Raw genomic sequence first — 16,909 nt, forward strand, 5'->3', positions numbered from 1 at the left:
TTCAAGATGTTTAACTACTTGTAATTTGTAATTAAATATAATGCTTTAAATGTCCGTATTTCTGCTCACGAAAAATAGCGATGTACGTATTTCTACTCACCATTTGTATCAATTTCTGCTCACACAATATGTTGCCTTTTCGGGTTAAAATAAGTTACATCTTTTATGCAGATGTGTTATAACACAACATTAAAGCATAAAATAATGATAAACAAAAAATAAAATAATTGTAAGTATAGTACAAACGTGACGCTTATAATAATAAGAAAAATACGAAATGAGCAGACATGGGGAAGTGAGCAGAATTTGGGACATTCACCTTACTCGTTAAAGACAAAAGCGGCTGGCGGACGAATGCACTCCGATTAGAATTCTGATCCGGACGTTAGCCCCGATAGATCGGCCAACGTTGGGAGGCCACCATACCCAGTGAGATTTCCTTTCCAACCGGGACCACGGTGAAAATATTTTTTTTCCATCGCAGGCTAACGACAAATAGAGGAGCGGGGGGAATAACGATGAAAATAAAACTCGACCTCCGCCACGGTAACAAGACTTTGTGCCCGATGGGCGTCCATTGACGTCGCGGAACATTCTTTTCCGGTGGGAGCGGGTTTTAAGAGGCAACGAAACAGCTCGCAGGCAGGATATTCAAGGAGGCTGGCGACGCAACATTCGAACCCCTGATAATCGCAAGAAGTTGCAACGGGGTGGAAGGTATTTCTCGCGCGACGGGGCCGACGTAGCAGAATTCCATATAACTGTTCCCTCCTTCCCGTTCAAATACGGGCCCCGCGAATCTGCCACTCTGTTCGCTTCGCGACGCGAGATAAATCGATGACGCGCCGGGACCGGCGCGAAATACTTTGCGGGCGCGCCGTGACGAGGGGATACACATAAAGCAGTAAATCTCACGACTTCCTGTGCGTCACAGTGCGCGTTTCCCTTTTGCCTGTGACGGCGATATTCATCCGTGCTTTATACGCCTCATTATTCCTTCGCGTTCACGCTCCCCCCGTCGCGAACACTGTTGCCCCCTAACAAGCTCCAAAACATGTTGGCTCGGTCTTGGCGGGGGTACGGCGAAAGAGGGCGGTGGATGAATCGGACGAGGGTAGAATCTGTTTACGCGTTTGATTAATTTCCCGCTCTCATTGTTCGCGGCGAGCTTTGCAGAGCCGATTCGAAACGGCTACGGGAAATTAATTATTCCCCGGGAACAATGGCGGGGTACTTTTTTGTGTCCATTCATGGCCAGTTTTTTTTTTTGTGTTCCACGGGACGTTCAGGTGGGGCTGGTAGATTGTTCGAAGCTCGCTGGGGCGAGCATTCCATTGACTTTTAGCGAGGCCACGATGAATTTTACGTTTGCAAATGCGCGTGCCGGTCGTGTCTATCGGGAGGGCCGCGAAGCGTGTGCATCGGTCGACTGACCAAATAAATCCCACTGACACCGAGCGTAGGGAAAGCGTATATACTGTAATAGGGGGTGATTCACAGCGGGGGTGCCACCGGAGCCGGAACCCTGCGTACGCGAAGTGAGCGGCATGGAGGCGATTATTAACAGCGACGACGTGCTGGACAGGAAAAAGCTCGCCGAGAAGGAGGGCATCGCCTTGGACTGTATGTGGAACATCACGGTCAAAGAAGGGTGGAAGGTAACACTTGAATCTCTACTAACCCTTCACTAAAACAATCTCGTAAATTTATGAAAAAACAGACATATATATACATGGAGGTCTCATTGAAAGCTTCAAACTGTCGCCAACATGGTGCGAGAGAGAAAGACATCGTGCGAGCGAGAGAAGTATAGAGGAATAATCGACCGTAATGCGCATGCGCCGATGTCGTGAAATTTGCTGCAAGCGATATGGTTTGAAGTGATACGCGGTGCATGTTTTCGTCATTAAATTGTAAAATAATTGACTTTGTTGCTTAAGAACTTGACATTTTAAAGCTTCGAATACTTCTTTTGTAAATCCTGGTCGTCCATCGATATTCCTCTGTACTTCACTCTCTCGCAGCAGTTCGCACGATGCTTTCTCTCTCGCACGATGTTGGTCGGCAATTGGATCCACAGAAGACATAGGCCATGAGACCTCCATGTATATATGTTCTAAGGAAACAACGCGAACTCTGACTAACAGAACTAAAAGCTTCCCTTTCGAAACGCGCTGCCATTCCAAACAATTCAGTCATCTTCCTATCTCAGGAAAGCCTTTCGCTGTGACAGTACCCCCTCGGTCTCCCGGGCGTCCTGAATAACGCTTTAGGTTTCGACAATTAAAGGAGGAAGCCAACGTCATTGCGAAAGAGTACCCGGTATTTTGAATGAAATCGTTCAAAGACTACGTCGTGCTCCTTTTGTCAGGGAGTCTTTGATCCCTACCCTCCTTTAGGGATGCTCCTCCCTCACTTTCTCTATCGCCCAACGAAATAACGACTCGCGCAAAAATGCCAGCGATTCTGACGTCCCTCCCGTCTCATAAGATGCACCGTCTAATTGGTACGGATCCTTTGAGCCAACCCTTCGCCCGTTACCCTCCAAAAAAAAAGAGATCCGCCCGACGCTTACTAGCGGGAACACGTACAACTTTCAGATTCAGCTGACGTTCTCGGATCCCTTCAAGCTGCAACGACCGAACGAGTGCGACGCCAACTTCGTGGACATATTCAGAGAACGCACTGACATGTCCTCGAGAGAGAAGAATTTCTGCGGCAGCATCGCCGACACGGTGCTCATCGGGACCAATATCGCCTTTGTCAGGTTTTACGCCGAGCCGAAAGCGCTGAACAGCAGCTTCGAGGCCGTCATGACAGCGCTCAGGGACAGAGACCCTGGAGACAAACGTGAGTCCACAGACATGGGTCGATTAATTGTCCGCCCCTAGATAGCTTCCATTTCACCGTAATTCCGCCGACGATATTTTTCCACTGAAAATTGCGACTGCCCAGGGATCGATCCAAGTGTTAGGATCCCCTAATATTAGGGTATATAAGGGATGCTAAAGGATAGGCATGCATTTCACGCCGCTCGATATATTCGTAGCTCTGCCAAATAGATGATTAGCAAAAGATCGGCGAGTAGTACTCTAGAGTTAACGCGGAACGTAGGGATCTATGGGATATCGAGTGATTGAGATATCTTTATCTACGTCCGAGCGCGAAGAACGTTCACTCTGATGAGAGACACCGATAACAGTTCGTTGAATAACGCTGTTAATTAATTATCGCCAAACGAACCTGCGAAAACTTGTCGACGGGCAATCGATGCACCCTATCGCGTCGAGACAAAGAGCTAATAACCTAATTAAATATATCTTTAAAGGATCCGTGGCACGTTAATAGGCTACGCACCGGTAATTGCTGCTCTTTCGCCGGCGCCTGGAACAAGAAACTTTAATTTCCATTGTCGGGCGCACGGCACGCGAATATTGCTGGAGTCTGTGTTCGGCACGATACGCGGGTAATTTCGATGTTAAGTTTCATTAAAGTTAACACCCTGCCGGGCCCCCGTTTGCCTACAGAAAACATTCTCGTGCCCGAGGGATAGAAAAGATACGGTCTAATGGAAACCTACAATTTAACGTCGCCCACTGTGTGTTTCACGGTAATGAAAGTAAAAGCGGTGGATGGCAATTAGGTGATTGCCGGACTAATCACCGAAATACAGGACGTTATTATTTTTCAATTAGTATTTTTCATTCGATCCATTAACCGAAGTAACTCGTGGTGCCCGTTTCGTAAAGAGTGCAGATAAGAATGGAATAAAAAGTATGGGAATTGATTTCGAGCGATCAGAAATTCGATTTCTCCGTTGTAGGGCCAACAAGAACGGTACAGGAGCTTCTTACGAGGATCTCGTTTCGCCTAACGTATTTTCCTTGTGACACGGAAAACAAAATATTGAAACCCCTAGACTCTACAGTTTTTTTTAAGAGAGTTGGTCACAAGAACTGAATGTTTCGTTCATCAACCTGACGAAACACCCTCGTTCCATTCGTAATTATCTTACCACGGGGAAGTATTTATGCGATGTTTAAAAGCCACTGATACAACTAAATCGTTACAGTTGAAGCGATCAATTAATATCACCGATCGGATGCAGCATCGCATCGTCCTGAAACGTTTAAGCCGATAATTGCAGCGATACCGATGGGAGTAGATAATCTGTTTAGCTGATTCATATTGGCGGGAATAATCAATCGGTGGAGAAGGGGTTCGAATTCTATATTAACGGCGGGGTGGACTGCTGAATGGTAAATGGAGTAAACCGCCGGGAGCGGTTATACGCGAGGAATGTCGTCGTTCTATCTTGGCACCCTTGGGGAAGAATTCCTGGCTCTCCACACCTGCCATCCATCCGCGAGACTAATATCTTACGAGTGACTCGACCACGGACTCGGGAAATTCACTTGTTCCGCACTCTACCGAACGCTAAGATCCCAAACGAACAGTTTCTCGCGCGACTCGAAGGGGTTCGCGACACCTGGGAACTCGCGCCGGCGATAAATCGAAAGGTAACCCCCCCAACAATCCTAACTACAAACACTGATACCGTTTCCGTTTTATCGCGAGCCGTCGCCCTTTATACTTGCCACCCTACTACCAACGCCGCGATCACGTCCGTGCCGCTTTAACCCCGTGAAAAAGCCGGCAGCATCGGTGATAAAACGGTGTTACATAACTCTACTTTGTACAAGGGAATGTTGAGCTACGCTCGCCCTTAGGAATATAAAAAAGCTTGAAGGATGATTTGGAAATACGGGCGCGTCACGCTTTCATTGTTCCTTTGCTCCTTTTTGTTCCCAGCTTGCTCGGACGGCGAGTACTATTGCGAGGACGCGACTTGCATCGCCGCGGAATTGCAGTGCAACGGAAGGGTCAATTGCCGTTTCCGGTGGGACGAGGAAGACCAGGCCTGCAACGTGAGTGGGGGACCATTATATCGAGACTAAAATTCAATACCAGCACCCTCCAAGAACGTTAAATGTTTTCCGATTTCCGGGCTCGAGTCATTTCCTATCTTCCCGTTTCTCACCCCTTACTGTTACCTTTGCTTGGAGCAGCGTCGTTTAGGCAAGCAGAATCGACGGTTCGCGCGCTATCTGTTAACAAGTCAGAGCCAGCAGCAACTTGCAAGCAGTTTTATGTATTTCGACGTAAACTGGGAAACTTCAAAAACGTTCGGCAACTTCGGGCAACTGTAGCAGAAGGATGACAAAGCGGGGCCCTAATAATGTCTCGTTTGTCGTTGCACCTCCTGCGAGGAACAAATTCATCCGAAAGCACGTCCATTGTGCTACTCGAAAATGAGCTACTTGAAAAAGAAGTTGCAGTGATATCAGGAGAAGTTTGCTGATCCAACGACGAGGAAAATCCTCCGGTGTAGAATGCTCAGCGTGCTGGGACATATTACCGAAGCAAACAAATGGAAGCGCATTGTCTCATGAGTAATGCGACATGCTTCCACAGCGGTTGGTCCTCATTCCTCTCGAAAATGTCATCGTTTCCTGGCTGGAATTATCCGGCTTTCTCATTTCTTAGTGCCAAAACGGAGTTCCAGTATGCGCAGCGCCCGCGAGGATGGCATGTCGCCTAGACTCAATCGCTACCCACCATTTTGCTCAGCCTCCTCCAGCGGGGCTAATTAATTTATTCGTGGAAAGTCACCGCTTTCTCATTAATTTCAGATGCACGAATTTTAATAAAGGAAGTACAGTATGTTCGGAATACCAGTTTCTTTAGGACGAATAAAAAATTACAGAAGCGGGTAGGAACAAATAAAACTGCATAATATCATAGGGAAACTAATAAACTTTAATATTTCAAACTCTGAGTAATAATAAAAAAGAAAAAGTAACTGAAACTTTGGCCTAAATAAAAAATGACAGGAAGTATCGATTTCGTTAAGGTGCAGGTAATTTGGAATACCGGTACTACAATTTACCTTCACTTTATAAACTTAAAAAACCATGTAGATAATAAAATTATTTGCTTCTATGACTTTATCAGGCTCAAAAATCAAAATATAGGAACAATCTTAGGTAAATTCATATAAATGGACAGCGCTGGCCGAAACCGAAGCGGCGGTAGCTGTTGCGCGTGAAACAAAAGCACCGCCAAGCTTTGGACTATTCCAAATTACCTTCGCTATTCCGAATTAGCAACATGGCATTGAAACCTAAAATTGCATGTCACACTTTGTATTCTCGAAATTATCGCAAAACTGACACGGAACCATAGAAGAAACATGTAAATGAGTAGATCAAGTGTTTAACTCTAAAGTTTTGACATTTTTTAGCCATGATTGGAACGATTGAATACTTGCTGAAAAAGTTTTGCAGGTTGACGCTTTCTTATTCTGCAGATTAAGTCGAAACTGTCAAAATGGCGGTTCATCCACAAATGTCATTAGTTAACAGTTCATTAGCCCCTATTATCTACGGTGTTACAAATCGAATAGCGTTAGTAGTTTCTTAGATACTTCGGTATTCCAAATTACCAACAGTATTCCAAATATGCTGCACTTCCTCTATGCATTTAGAACTGGACGCTTCATTCGTGGGAGTAATACACCACGGCAGGCGAACATGGAAGTTCGTTCGTGAATCTCACTCCTTGCAATCGGAATGTTGAAGCGTTTCCATGTTCCCTTTGTCGAGCAGCTCCCATCCAGATTATATTATCATAATAAATCGTATTAACGTTTAAATCACGGTGTACGTAAGTAGACCAGGGGGTATCCGTTCTAATTGAAATTCATCGCTGTCCCACGAAATTCCGCGACGGTCGATACCATTAATATTCCATGAATTCTTGATTACGTTCATTCGGGATACCTCGCAGCGTTCTTTGCTGCAAACCGCGGGGGATCCGGAGTGTGCGCGCAACCCTAACAGAGACTTAATATCCTCCCGCCTTTCCGTCCTGTCTCTCTGTCCGCTCTCCAGTCGGTTAATTAATTTATTCAGGGCTGCTTTCGCCGGTCGTTCCGTTTCCCTGACCTCCGAGCCCGCGGTTTCGTGATATCCGAATGCGTATCGCCCCTGCCTGTACAGGCGGGGGTGTTTCCGGTTCCGGGGGTCGGGGCGCAAAATAGTATGCGCCTCTGGCAAACTACCAGAACAGGCCACCTCCGAAACGACGTCACCGTGGCACCGACGGGATATTAATCTAACGGCGAATAATGCCGGCGATATGCTGCCGTTCGATCGCGCCCTTGTTCCCGCGTGTGTCTTACTCTTCCGTGCTGTCTGGCGAACGAGAATCGATGAGTATCTGGTGCACCATTCACTGCTACCTAACAGACATCGATCCCCTGCTCTTGTTCAGGGCGCGTCACAACGATAGTGTCCGTTAATCCGGTTAATCGAATGACCGTCGAGTAGCATCGACTTGCGACCGGATTTAACATCTCGTCCCCCATTTCCATGAAAAACGCTAATGCAACGGAGCCACTGATACGGGGTACCCTGGGTCAATTGACGTCCTGACTTTGTTTCCTGAAGGAAATATCGCGGACGTTCGAGTGGCTCGTTAAGGCCTCGGTCGAAGAAGCAGAAGCGACAGAAACGTGGTTCGGGATTGAAGTACCCTTTCTTCTAAGTCAAATGTTACGAATAAAAGAAGTAAGTAGCCGCAAATAGAGGTCCGCTCGGCGTGGTCGCCAACAGGTAAAGGGAAAGGAAGCTCTCATTTAAACCGGAAAAACGAGCACTCTTTGCGGTCACTCGTAGCCAGTAATACCCCATCCGCAAGATCGTGGACTTCTTATCCCTTGGGCAGCGGGCCACGCTAAAGAGGTTACCCGCGAGGGATGGCTGCTCGAGGATTCCTTTTGTGTCGGTACGATTTATCGGAGACACGGGGTACAAAAGATGCTCCTCTGGTCTATTTTCGGGTAGCCAGTTTCAGTTTCCAGGAGCTTGACGATCGCGGAGAGCTACGTTATAAACAACCCCTCCGCCTCTTTACTCCTCGCGCGAGGAAACACAGCGATTCATCGCTATTTTTAATAGCTCGCACGGCAATGCAAGAATTGCTTTTAAATCGATTCTCCTCTCGCTGTAAAAAGCGTTCCCAGTATTCCGCAGTAGGCAAACAGGCGGAGAGATGCATTGTGAACTTCATCCAATACCGGTCCTTCGATTTCTAATTCCATTCAGTAAGATTGCTTCCACGCGAGGCGTATATCGAATTCCTCGATCCGCTGAATGGGGCAGTCGACGGCTCGCGCGAGAACACCCCATTACTGTATCGATAACTTTATCAACTTTCCGTTGTGTACTCTCCGCGTGAATTTATCTCGCCTGTCGCGTAGAATCGACGTCAGGGTCGCATCCAGTTTCGAACTTTCTCCTCCTCGTGCCTAGCAAAGACGTGACGCGGAGCTGCAGCCCGACGGAGCTACATAAAAAATGATCCCGATTCCCGTGAAGCTTCCTTAATCTCTCGAAGGGTGCGCGGGGAGTTTGGCGAAAACGGGGAAGATATTTTTTACAGGGAGAGCTTAAACGGCGAGAAACTTCAACGAAGAGGCGAGGGTAATTTATCTGGACGAGTTTGAAATTGATTTGGGACAACGAGACGTAAGACACCCCAATAGCAGCGTCAAAAGCTATCGACGTGCATGCTGAGAACTCGAAATTAAAGGGAATGGGAAACTTGTTCGGTGAACTGTTGACGAAAGGGAGTCCTTTACATATCTTTCGGAAAATTATGCTCCTAAGTAGTTGCGAACTTCGACGAGCACGTACTCGAAACTGCGTGTAATGTACGGACCGAAGAGGACACTGATGCCTGGCTCGGCGACTTACAAATTTAATTAAAATCAAAGAGTCCCTTTGACTAAGAATAAGGAACTGTGGTGCCTGTTTATGAAGAAGCTACGGGTCTCATCTTCCACTTTCTTGTTTCCATTCATCGCGCCCCTGCCTCCTGTCTCAGCGCCCTCCTACTGTGTGCCTGACCGTGTCTCATGACTGGAATAAAGCGCGACAAGATTGTAGACCACGATAGTGGTTCTATTCGCATGGGAACGCGGCCAGGAAATTGACGGACACAGCGCTGGATGAAATCGCAGCAGCTACCATCGCCATGCCAGCCGTCCGATCCAATTTTATTCCCGTCTAATGGAAAACACAACCCCTCCACTTATCTTGTTCCGTGCTCGCAGGTAAATATTATACTAATGGAAAAGCAGACGCGGGGAAGGGGGGTGAAAGTCGCGATGGGGAAACAGTCTGGTTCGCGAAATGTATCCGTATTATATAAAGCCGACAGCTCTCACGTCGAAACGAAATTCCCTTTTCGAAACTACCTCTTTTTCGGTGGCCCGAGGCGAGTGTTCCCCTAAATAAAATTTTCACTTCAGCGAAACACGGCAGGATCGGGATCCCTTGTTTCTCTTCAACGATATTCCGCCCCGTTTAACTTTCCTCTCGCCATCAATCTTCCCGTTGCAGATAGTTACCCCGTTCGTTATCTTTGAAGTTCGAAGGAAAAGTTGCACGTCGCTTTCGACTCTTCCCGGATCGACTGCGCGCCTCCATTTATTCCCATTGCCCTCGACCTATCTCGCAGAAGCATCGATTCCATCGTGATTCATCGCGTCGAGATCCCGCGATAATTACACAGCGAGAAATGTTCTTTAATTATGTTCTTTGCGTAACACCCCTCCCTGCAGCCCGCCCTCCGGCGAGACGAATCGAGAATCGAGAACATAACAAAATCCCTCCCTCTGTGGTGTATTCGTTACTCCCCGTTAATGAGAAGATCTTCAGTGTCTCTGGCTGGAGACTAATTATTCCTTTTCTCGGGCGAACGGCGGAGGTTCTCGCCGGACTATCATTAATTTTCCCCTTCTGCACGCGAATCTGTGCCTCGGCAGTGATCCAGGTAAAAGAATGGATGAACGCGAGACGCGGCGATTCTCATTCGTCTTTGAGAGCGCTCGAGACGCCTGCGAAGGAAAGAACCGATACTCAACCGATAGGGCCGCGACCGGAAAGGGGCGAAACAATATTTCTCTTTGTCAGCGCGGATGTACCGAGCACGCTACGGTGTAGATGGAAATAGCAGCCACTTAGAATGGAGGTTGATAGAATTCCACCGCGTGCGAATTGAACGGAGCAACAATAAAATCGTTGGTAACGGGCAGTAAACATTTGCGCACTGTAAGGAATATAAAGCGGACTGTTGGACGCTGGAATTGCAAAGAAGTTTGTTTTCCTTTTCGACATCGGGGGAACAGGTATTTTTCACAGGTGAAAAAAAAGAATAGGGACACTCGATATTTTTGGAGAACCATGGAAAAATTCTGTAATTTGAGGTCTACAGGATCAACAGAGTTATCACTAACGCTAGTCACCATAAACCTGATATGACGGGGGAGGCGGCAAATATTTTCTGTGTCCACACGATTGATTTGATTGTTCAACCTCCCTGAGCTGACTCCAGAGCAAATGGAAGAGAAAAGGAAGAGTGCACCGAGGACGTTTCGTGCTCGTTGCATTCGTCCTAGTGAACAGTTTGATGTTCTCTCATCGTGACGTGTTTGTCGAATGTTCGATAAATAGGAATTTTCTTTAATGCGGAAAGTAGAAGCGTGAGGCGAGGATCTTACAAGTAAACATTCATTTATAGGGAATAGAGTTTCCCGATTTGGAGTATATATTTTTAAAGTACTCATAGTAACTAAGAAATCCTGAAAATTATATTTGCAATGGACCTATTTTATTCATGTTACCAATAACATTCAATATAGTCTGAAGGCGTATGCGAAAAACAGCAAAATCCTCTTATTTAAGAATAATCTGCTAAAACCTGGCATCTGTTTGTTTTTTGTAGTGCTGAATCTGAATATGACGTTATTGTTTGCGTAAAAAAAAATCCTAAGGTAGTTCTCTTAATAAAAAATCGCTTTTATTGGAGATAATCCAAAAAGGAAAGGCCGGAGAAGTTTTTAAATATTTTTTTCGGATTTGCCGTTTTTCGCATACGCCTTGAGACTATATTGAATGTTATTGATAACACGAGTAAAATAGGTCCATTGCAGATATAATTTTCAGGATTTCTTAGTTACTATGAGTACTTTAAAAATATATATTCCAAATCGGGAAACTCTATTCCCTATAACTGAATTTTTACTTGTCAGTAGAAAATACATAAACCAGCTTTCATAAAGTATTAATATCAGCGAGCCGGGACCCGAAAGAAAGCGAGGAACGTGGAAATGGATATCCTGACAGAGCGCTGATCTTAATAAACTCTGCTGCCGAAAAAGGGACCGCGCACGGTGAATGGAAAAAAATATTTGCCGCGCACAAAAGGCGACCTTCGTAATTCCCAATACAACGACCGTGAATATCGGAGTCGGATAGATATCAATATAATCGAGAAATATCGAGCCGCCTCCTTCAAGCTGGAATAAATCCGTGCTCGATAACGGAGGAGCGCGTCAGGAGTATCTCTCGTGTCGCGAATACAGTGGCCGCTGGAAAAACATATTTTTCCGCGGACTTTCACAGACACGCGAAACGCCTGTCGAAGTGTGCTCGCCCATATAAGCATAACAATAAACCTCTCGGGCCGGCGGAAGCAGAAATAGGCATTTCCAACCCCTCAACCAGAGCTTCCCTCCCACCCCCGCGCAGACACTACCCCGGTTCAAGTTTCCCCAGGAAAATGTAAGCATCTAATGCTCAGGAATCTCGTTTGAGTAGAGAGTAGAGGAAGTGGAAACGCGATAACTCCGTCTGTATTGTTAATTGTGCCGATTCGCCGCAAGCTGCGCTCGTTACGCGGCATTATTCTTATTACTCTTATCGCGGTCCTATTTTCCGCGTTTTAACGTTTCGCGTGGGCGAGGGGAGAGATACGCTGTTGCCGGTCGCTGGTAAAACGAAGATTATCCCGATATTCGATTGAGAATAATTTAATCGCGATTCTAATGCAACTGCGCGGTAGTCACTTCAGGGGACGCTTCTAGACCATTATGCCCCACGTGCATTTCACGAACGATAAAGACGTCAGTGGTCGCGATCGATTCTCCAAAATACCCGAACGCGCTTCACCCCAGTTATTCCAGTTGAAATACCACCCCTCGTCTTGCAGCAACTATTCCGGTTATTTTTATTCCTGTTCATAAAAGTTCCAGCCCCCGGGGCGAGAGGATTTTCGAATTAAGCCCCCGACGAAATATGCCCGTGGCACTACCGGCATTCCCACCGTTTAGTTACTATGCGGGGCAAGCACTGGACGACACGAGGATACAACGATAAAGATAAGAACGGGACGAAAGGAAAACGCGAACAACAACCCCCAGCCCCTACTCGACGTTTGCAGTATTCTAGGAATGTCGTCCTCGAATTTTGATCTATACGGAGGTCTAACATGCGCGGTACACTGGTGCACCCCTGTAAATTTTAGCTGGATGTTTAATGCTGCGAAGCCGCAGCTTGCAAACACGAGCAACACAAAGGCTGAGAAAGAACCAACACTTGGCTCGCCACGTTATGCGTTATTTTCTGTACCGCGTTAACTGTCCCCGATAAATGTGTACTTTGCGATCCATTATCCAACACAGGTACAAAATCTCGCACGTGATAAGTAACCAGATATAATGAACGGTCTTTTGTCAACATTTTGTTTCGTGCTTTCACCCTCGCGTTGTTGATTTAACGTAAATTATGCCACTGCGTTTAGTAAAGAATTATTTATCGAAATTCTGATACATCAGCGTTGTCCATATATCAAGATAATCTAGGGTAATGTTTCGCGTAATTAACTTCGTGCAAACTGGATTCTGTGGAATGGTACTGTGTCGGAAGGCACGATGGATGATGAGAATTGTTCTTTAATTAAGCGTTATTTAAAGCGCATTGATTTTGTATTCTAGGTGTGTATTTGCAATGAGGAACTTTAATCAGAGAAATAGGAATACAGTTCGCGTTACCATGACAGGTAGACCACCCTGTACACAAGCAAGCTCGTGCAAAGAAGCGGTGGCTACTGAAGAAAGTAGTCGCTGGAGTTAATGTAGAATTCCCTTATCCTTTTGTCTTGCAGAAGAAGAAATCACGGCTGATTGACTCCCAGCACATCGTCATCATCCTCATCGTCTTCTCCATGATTCTCTTCGGGATGAGTTTCGCCTTCGTCTTCAACTGCGTCCGAAAGCTCGTCCGGGACCACCGAATCATCCGGGTAAGTGAAGCCTCTGGCAACAACCACCTCGCCCCCAGTTTACAGGAAAATTGATACAAGGCCACGATTAAACCTCCCGGAAAAAAAATCCGGCTGGTTACCGCGCTATTAAAAGCTCGCGCCAGCATCCCTACTTTTACGATCGAACGATATTCCAGGGAATCGAACGCTCTACAGGCCCCCGGTGGCGTAACGTTGCCTCGATCGTTCAACAAGTTTATTGTTCGCTATTAAAGCACCTCAGTTGCGATGGAAGTATATATCAGTGTACTCATTTGTGCCTATGTTCGAATCCAGCGAGCGTTGCACGCGATTCGACACAATTAGACATTTTCCGCGTCGATAAATATTGTTAACTCCATCGCGAAACACCATTATATAAAATTCCCCTCGAAAACTGTACGCAATGTCATTGAAATGGGAGGTTAATGTATTAAAAAATCACGGGGTACATATTATACATTTTTGTGAACCATATACCGTAAGCCGCTGGAACTCGGCCCTGGAATTTCAATTGGGCGTCGAACGTGGGAGATTTCGATTTGATTCGTGGTCCCGAAATTGTCACGTACGACCATACGTGCCTAACATCCGCGCAACACGGGGGAGAAGAAGCTGATAACGTACGAAATAAGCCCACGGTTCGTTTCACCCATTCACGGTGGATAAAATGCGGAAAACTGGGGCTGGGCGTGTCACGAACGACCGGGAAGGAACTTTAATAGGCATTAACAAGCGAATGGAAATTAATTTTCAACCAGCCATCGGGTTGAAAAAGCGGTAATTGCTCGGGGATATTATTCGAGCCTCGAAAACTTTATTCGTTAACATCGTAACGAGGTATAGGTAATGACATTTCTCAACCATTACGTTTAGGGTATATTTTTTCCATTCGTTTAAAAAGTCCCCCTTTCGATGCACAATAGGATTCCTGTATCCAATTAGCACAATGTATTAATTCTACTATTTTTTATTTTAAAAATTCCCTGCAGCAATTAGCTGCGCGGGGGAATTTCTATTTCAGCTTGGAAAGAAAAATGTTGAAAGGAGAGTAAAAATGTTCGATAATGAAACTTGCAACGATCTCTCCCAATTTCCATTCCGACGAGTGCCATACACCGCGTTGTACATTCATTCAAAGGTAACCAACCAGTGTGTCACTCGCAAAGGCTCTGGGAATCCGAAGTGAAAAGCAACAGAACCGGCGCGCGAAAGAAGTGCTTTAAATTTATGAACGTTTATACATTTAAACGACGTAATTACGCGGCAGACGGAATGTCACGAGCTGCTTGAGTTGCAATGTTTATCCTACTAATCGAAAGAATTCGTGTGTCTTCCCCTAGGAACACATCAGGCAGTCCAGAGAGAATCGATTAGACGAACTAGGCCGTAAGGCGACACCCTGTCCGATCTCGGCTTCCAGAACCGACATCAGGGATCGGGACAGCGAGTCGCCGAGCCTGGAGGTGGTCCCGAGCAAGGAGCTTCTGCCACCCACTACCCTGATACCGCAGGAGTATACGAAGGACCTCGCGCTGGAGATGAGCTACAATACGAGGGACATGAACGACATCCACCAGAGCAACAACGTGAGCAACGCCACGCAGGAACGGCTGCAAGAGTCGAACGAGGAGCCGGAGATGAGAGACAACTCTTGCCAGACGCGGGAGAGCCTGTTCGAGGCGAGGATCTCGGACAGCTCGATGCCTCTGGGCTTCACGACCTTCGGTGTCCGGGGGCCGAGTTCGCAAAACGGGACCAGTCATCTGCACCATCATCGTCACCACCATCTTCACCACCATCAAAGTCCGCCCCAGTCGCGCCACGGCTCTCAACCCCCTCAGCCCTCTCAGCATAGCACGCAGCAGTCTTCCGAGCACAGTGCCCAGCAGCCAGGCTCCCAATGTTCCGGCTGCAGTCCAGCGTCGAGAGGCAGAGATGGCAGCATGGGCGTCTGTCCCAAGCACAACCCAATCCCAGCACCTCATGGCTGGTCCACTCACGAGACCGGCTACCCGCTACACCAAGGCTCCCCTTACACGGAGCCACCAGACTACCCTTCGTACCAGAGGTTCCAAAGCCCGAAGCCCAGCAGGGAGAACAGTGCCTATCGCGAATCACCTAAATTCATGAGGCAGGCGACAGTTGGGTCCGGTGAGAGGTACGGCAGCTCCGTTTACGGGTCTGGGCACGGATCTAGCAACACGCAGAGCACTCAGCATTCTGGCACGCCCAAGTGCCCCCAACAAACGACGCCGGACCCGAGGTACAGGGCGGAGGCAGTGATAGAGGTGGATCAAAGGCGGCCCTTCAGCATAGAGAGCACAAAGAGCGCGCCGGACGTGATCGCGACGCACTGACGCCGGGGTCCTGGGGATTGGGAGCCCTACAAGAGACGCCATCCCCGTCAAACTGTCACCGATCATCAGCTGCCTAGCCGAAACGAGGGAAACAAAGTGACGGTGGCGACGCAGAGCTCTTTGGACGACGACGTCTCGACCAGCTCGACAATCGAGGCGAACTCGTCCTCCTGATCCACGTATACCGGCGCGATCGATCGGCCAGACCAATTGGACTGCTCGGATCAAGACGATCGGAAGTCCCCAGACATGTTTGCGCGGGACGCCATTAGGGACTCCGTGACATCGAAATCTCACGGAACAGCCAAGCGGAACGACGCCGCGCTATCGAGGCCGCCGGACGAAGTCGCGAGGATAAAAGAGACGGGGACCCGTCCGGGCGATATCAGTGAAGTCAGCGGGACAAGACCGAACGACGTAACCGCCTGGGAGTCAACCGAGACGATCGCGGGGACATTACTCGACGATGTCGCGACCCTGCAGTCGACCGAGCGCGACAGGATTAAGTCAACGGACGACGCTCCGATTCCGAAGGCGTCGCGATCGAGCCCGACTCTGAAGCTCAACGATCTGCCGATCCTGAGGCCACCGGAGGCCTTCAGAGCTCCTATTTTCCGGTGCAAAGCGCCGACCTTGGCCTGGCAGCATTGTGGCTGCCCCTCGCATTCCCATCTGCCGCCGCGAAGGTCCTCGGTAATCTGGAGTGCCTTGAAACGCTGCCACCAAGAGCCCTTCTATCGAACCTGGCCCAACAGGGCCGCCAGACGAATAATTCGACCCTCGAGGAGAACCGTTGGCACGCAGAGCTCGTTCGATGGCTTGAGATCGTCCCTGGGCACCCGTCGCTGCGTGGTCAGATCGATCGATATGACGGAGAGATCGATGGACCTGGAGATCGGAGCTACGATACCCTTCTAGTGTTTAATTCGGAACCGAAGCGTTCCGTTTTTTAAAGGTAGAATAGATTGGATAAATGGTCTTGCAAACGGGACAACGATCGTAATATTGTTAAAGTGGGGGATTGTTGTCACTTAGCTCGGATGCTTTCTATAAACGCATGCTGTTCGTTCGTAAATTACGTTAAATTTGGAGTTCATGTTGACGTTGCGATTTTCGCTAGGATCGTGCGGATTATTGTTCGGTTGGTGCACATGAAATCAGACTTCCTCGATGAAATTTCCAAGGGATGCGGCTACCTCTTAATGGGTTATACCTAATCAGTCGGCCATAAAGAGGCGAATATTTGTGAATTTTTTCTTAAGAAGCAGAAGCGTATTTTTTTACGAAACTTTCTGCGCTTAAAAGAGCAACATTTAAAGAACATTTGGTAATTTTTTCGT

At 47.5% G+C, this 16,909-nt stretch overlaps 1 protein-coding gene across 1 annotated transcript in view; it reads left to right on the plus strand.

The window, feature by feature from the left end:
- Neto (Neuropilin and tolloid-like) overlaps positions 1–15,576 on the plus strand; it is a 77,782-nt gene extending 62,206 nt beyond the window's left edge. The window contains exons 6-10 of the mRNA XM_076816866.1: positions 1,501–1,658; positions 2,601–2,850; positions 4,813–4,928; positions 13,072–13,209; positions 14,553–15,576. Of these exons, the coding sequence (XP_076672981.1) occupies positions 1,501–1,658; positions 2,601–2,850; positions 4,813–4,928; positions 13,072–13,209; positions 14,553–15,569 (1,679 nt within the window). The 3' untranslated portion in view covers positions 15,570–15,576. The remainder of the gene's footprint in view (positions 1–1,500; positions 1,659–2,600; positions 2,851–4,812; positions 4,929–13,071; positions 13,210–14,552) is intronic.
- The last annotated feature ends 1,333 nt before the right edge of the window (positions 15,577–16,909 follow it).

This window comes from Andrena cerasifolii, chromosome 7 (assembly GCF_050908995.1).
Source record: "Andrena cerasifolii isolate SP2316 chromosome 7, iyAndCera1_principal, whole genome shotgun sequence".
In the NCBI taxonomy this organism is placed as follows: Eukaryota; Metazoa; Arthropoda; class Insecta; order Hymenoptera; family Andrenidae; genus Andrena; species Andrena cerasifolii.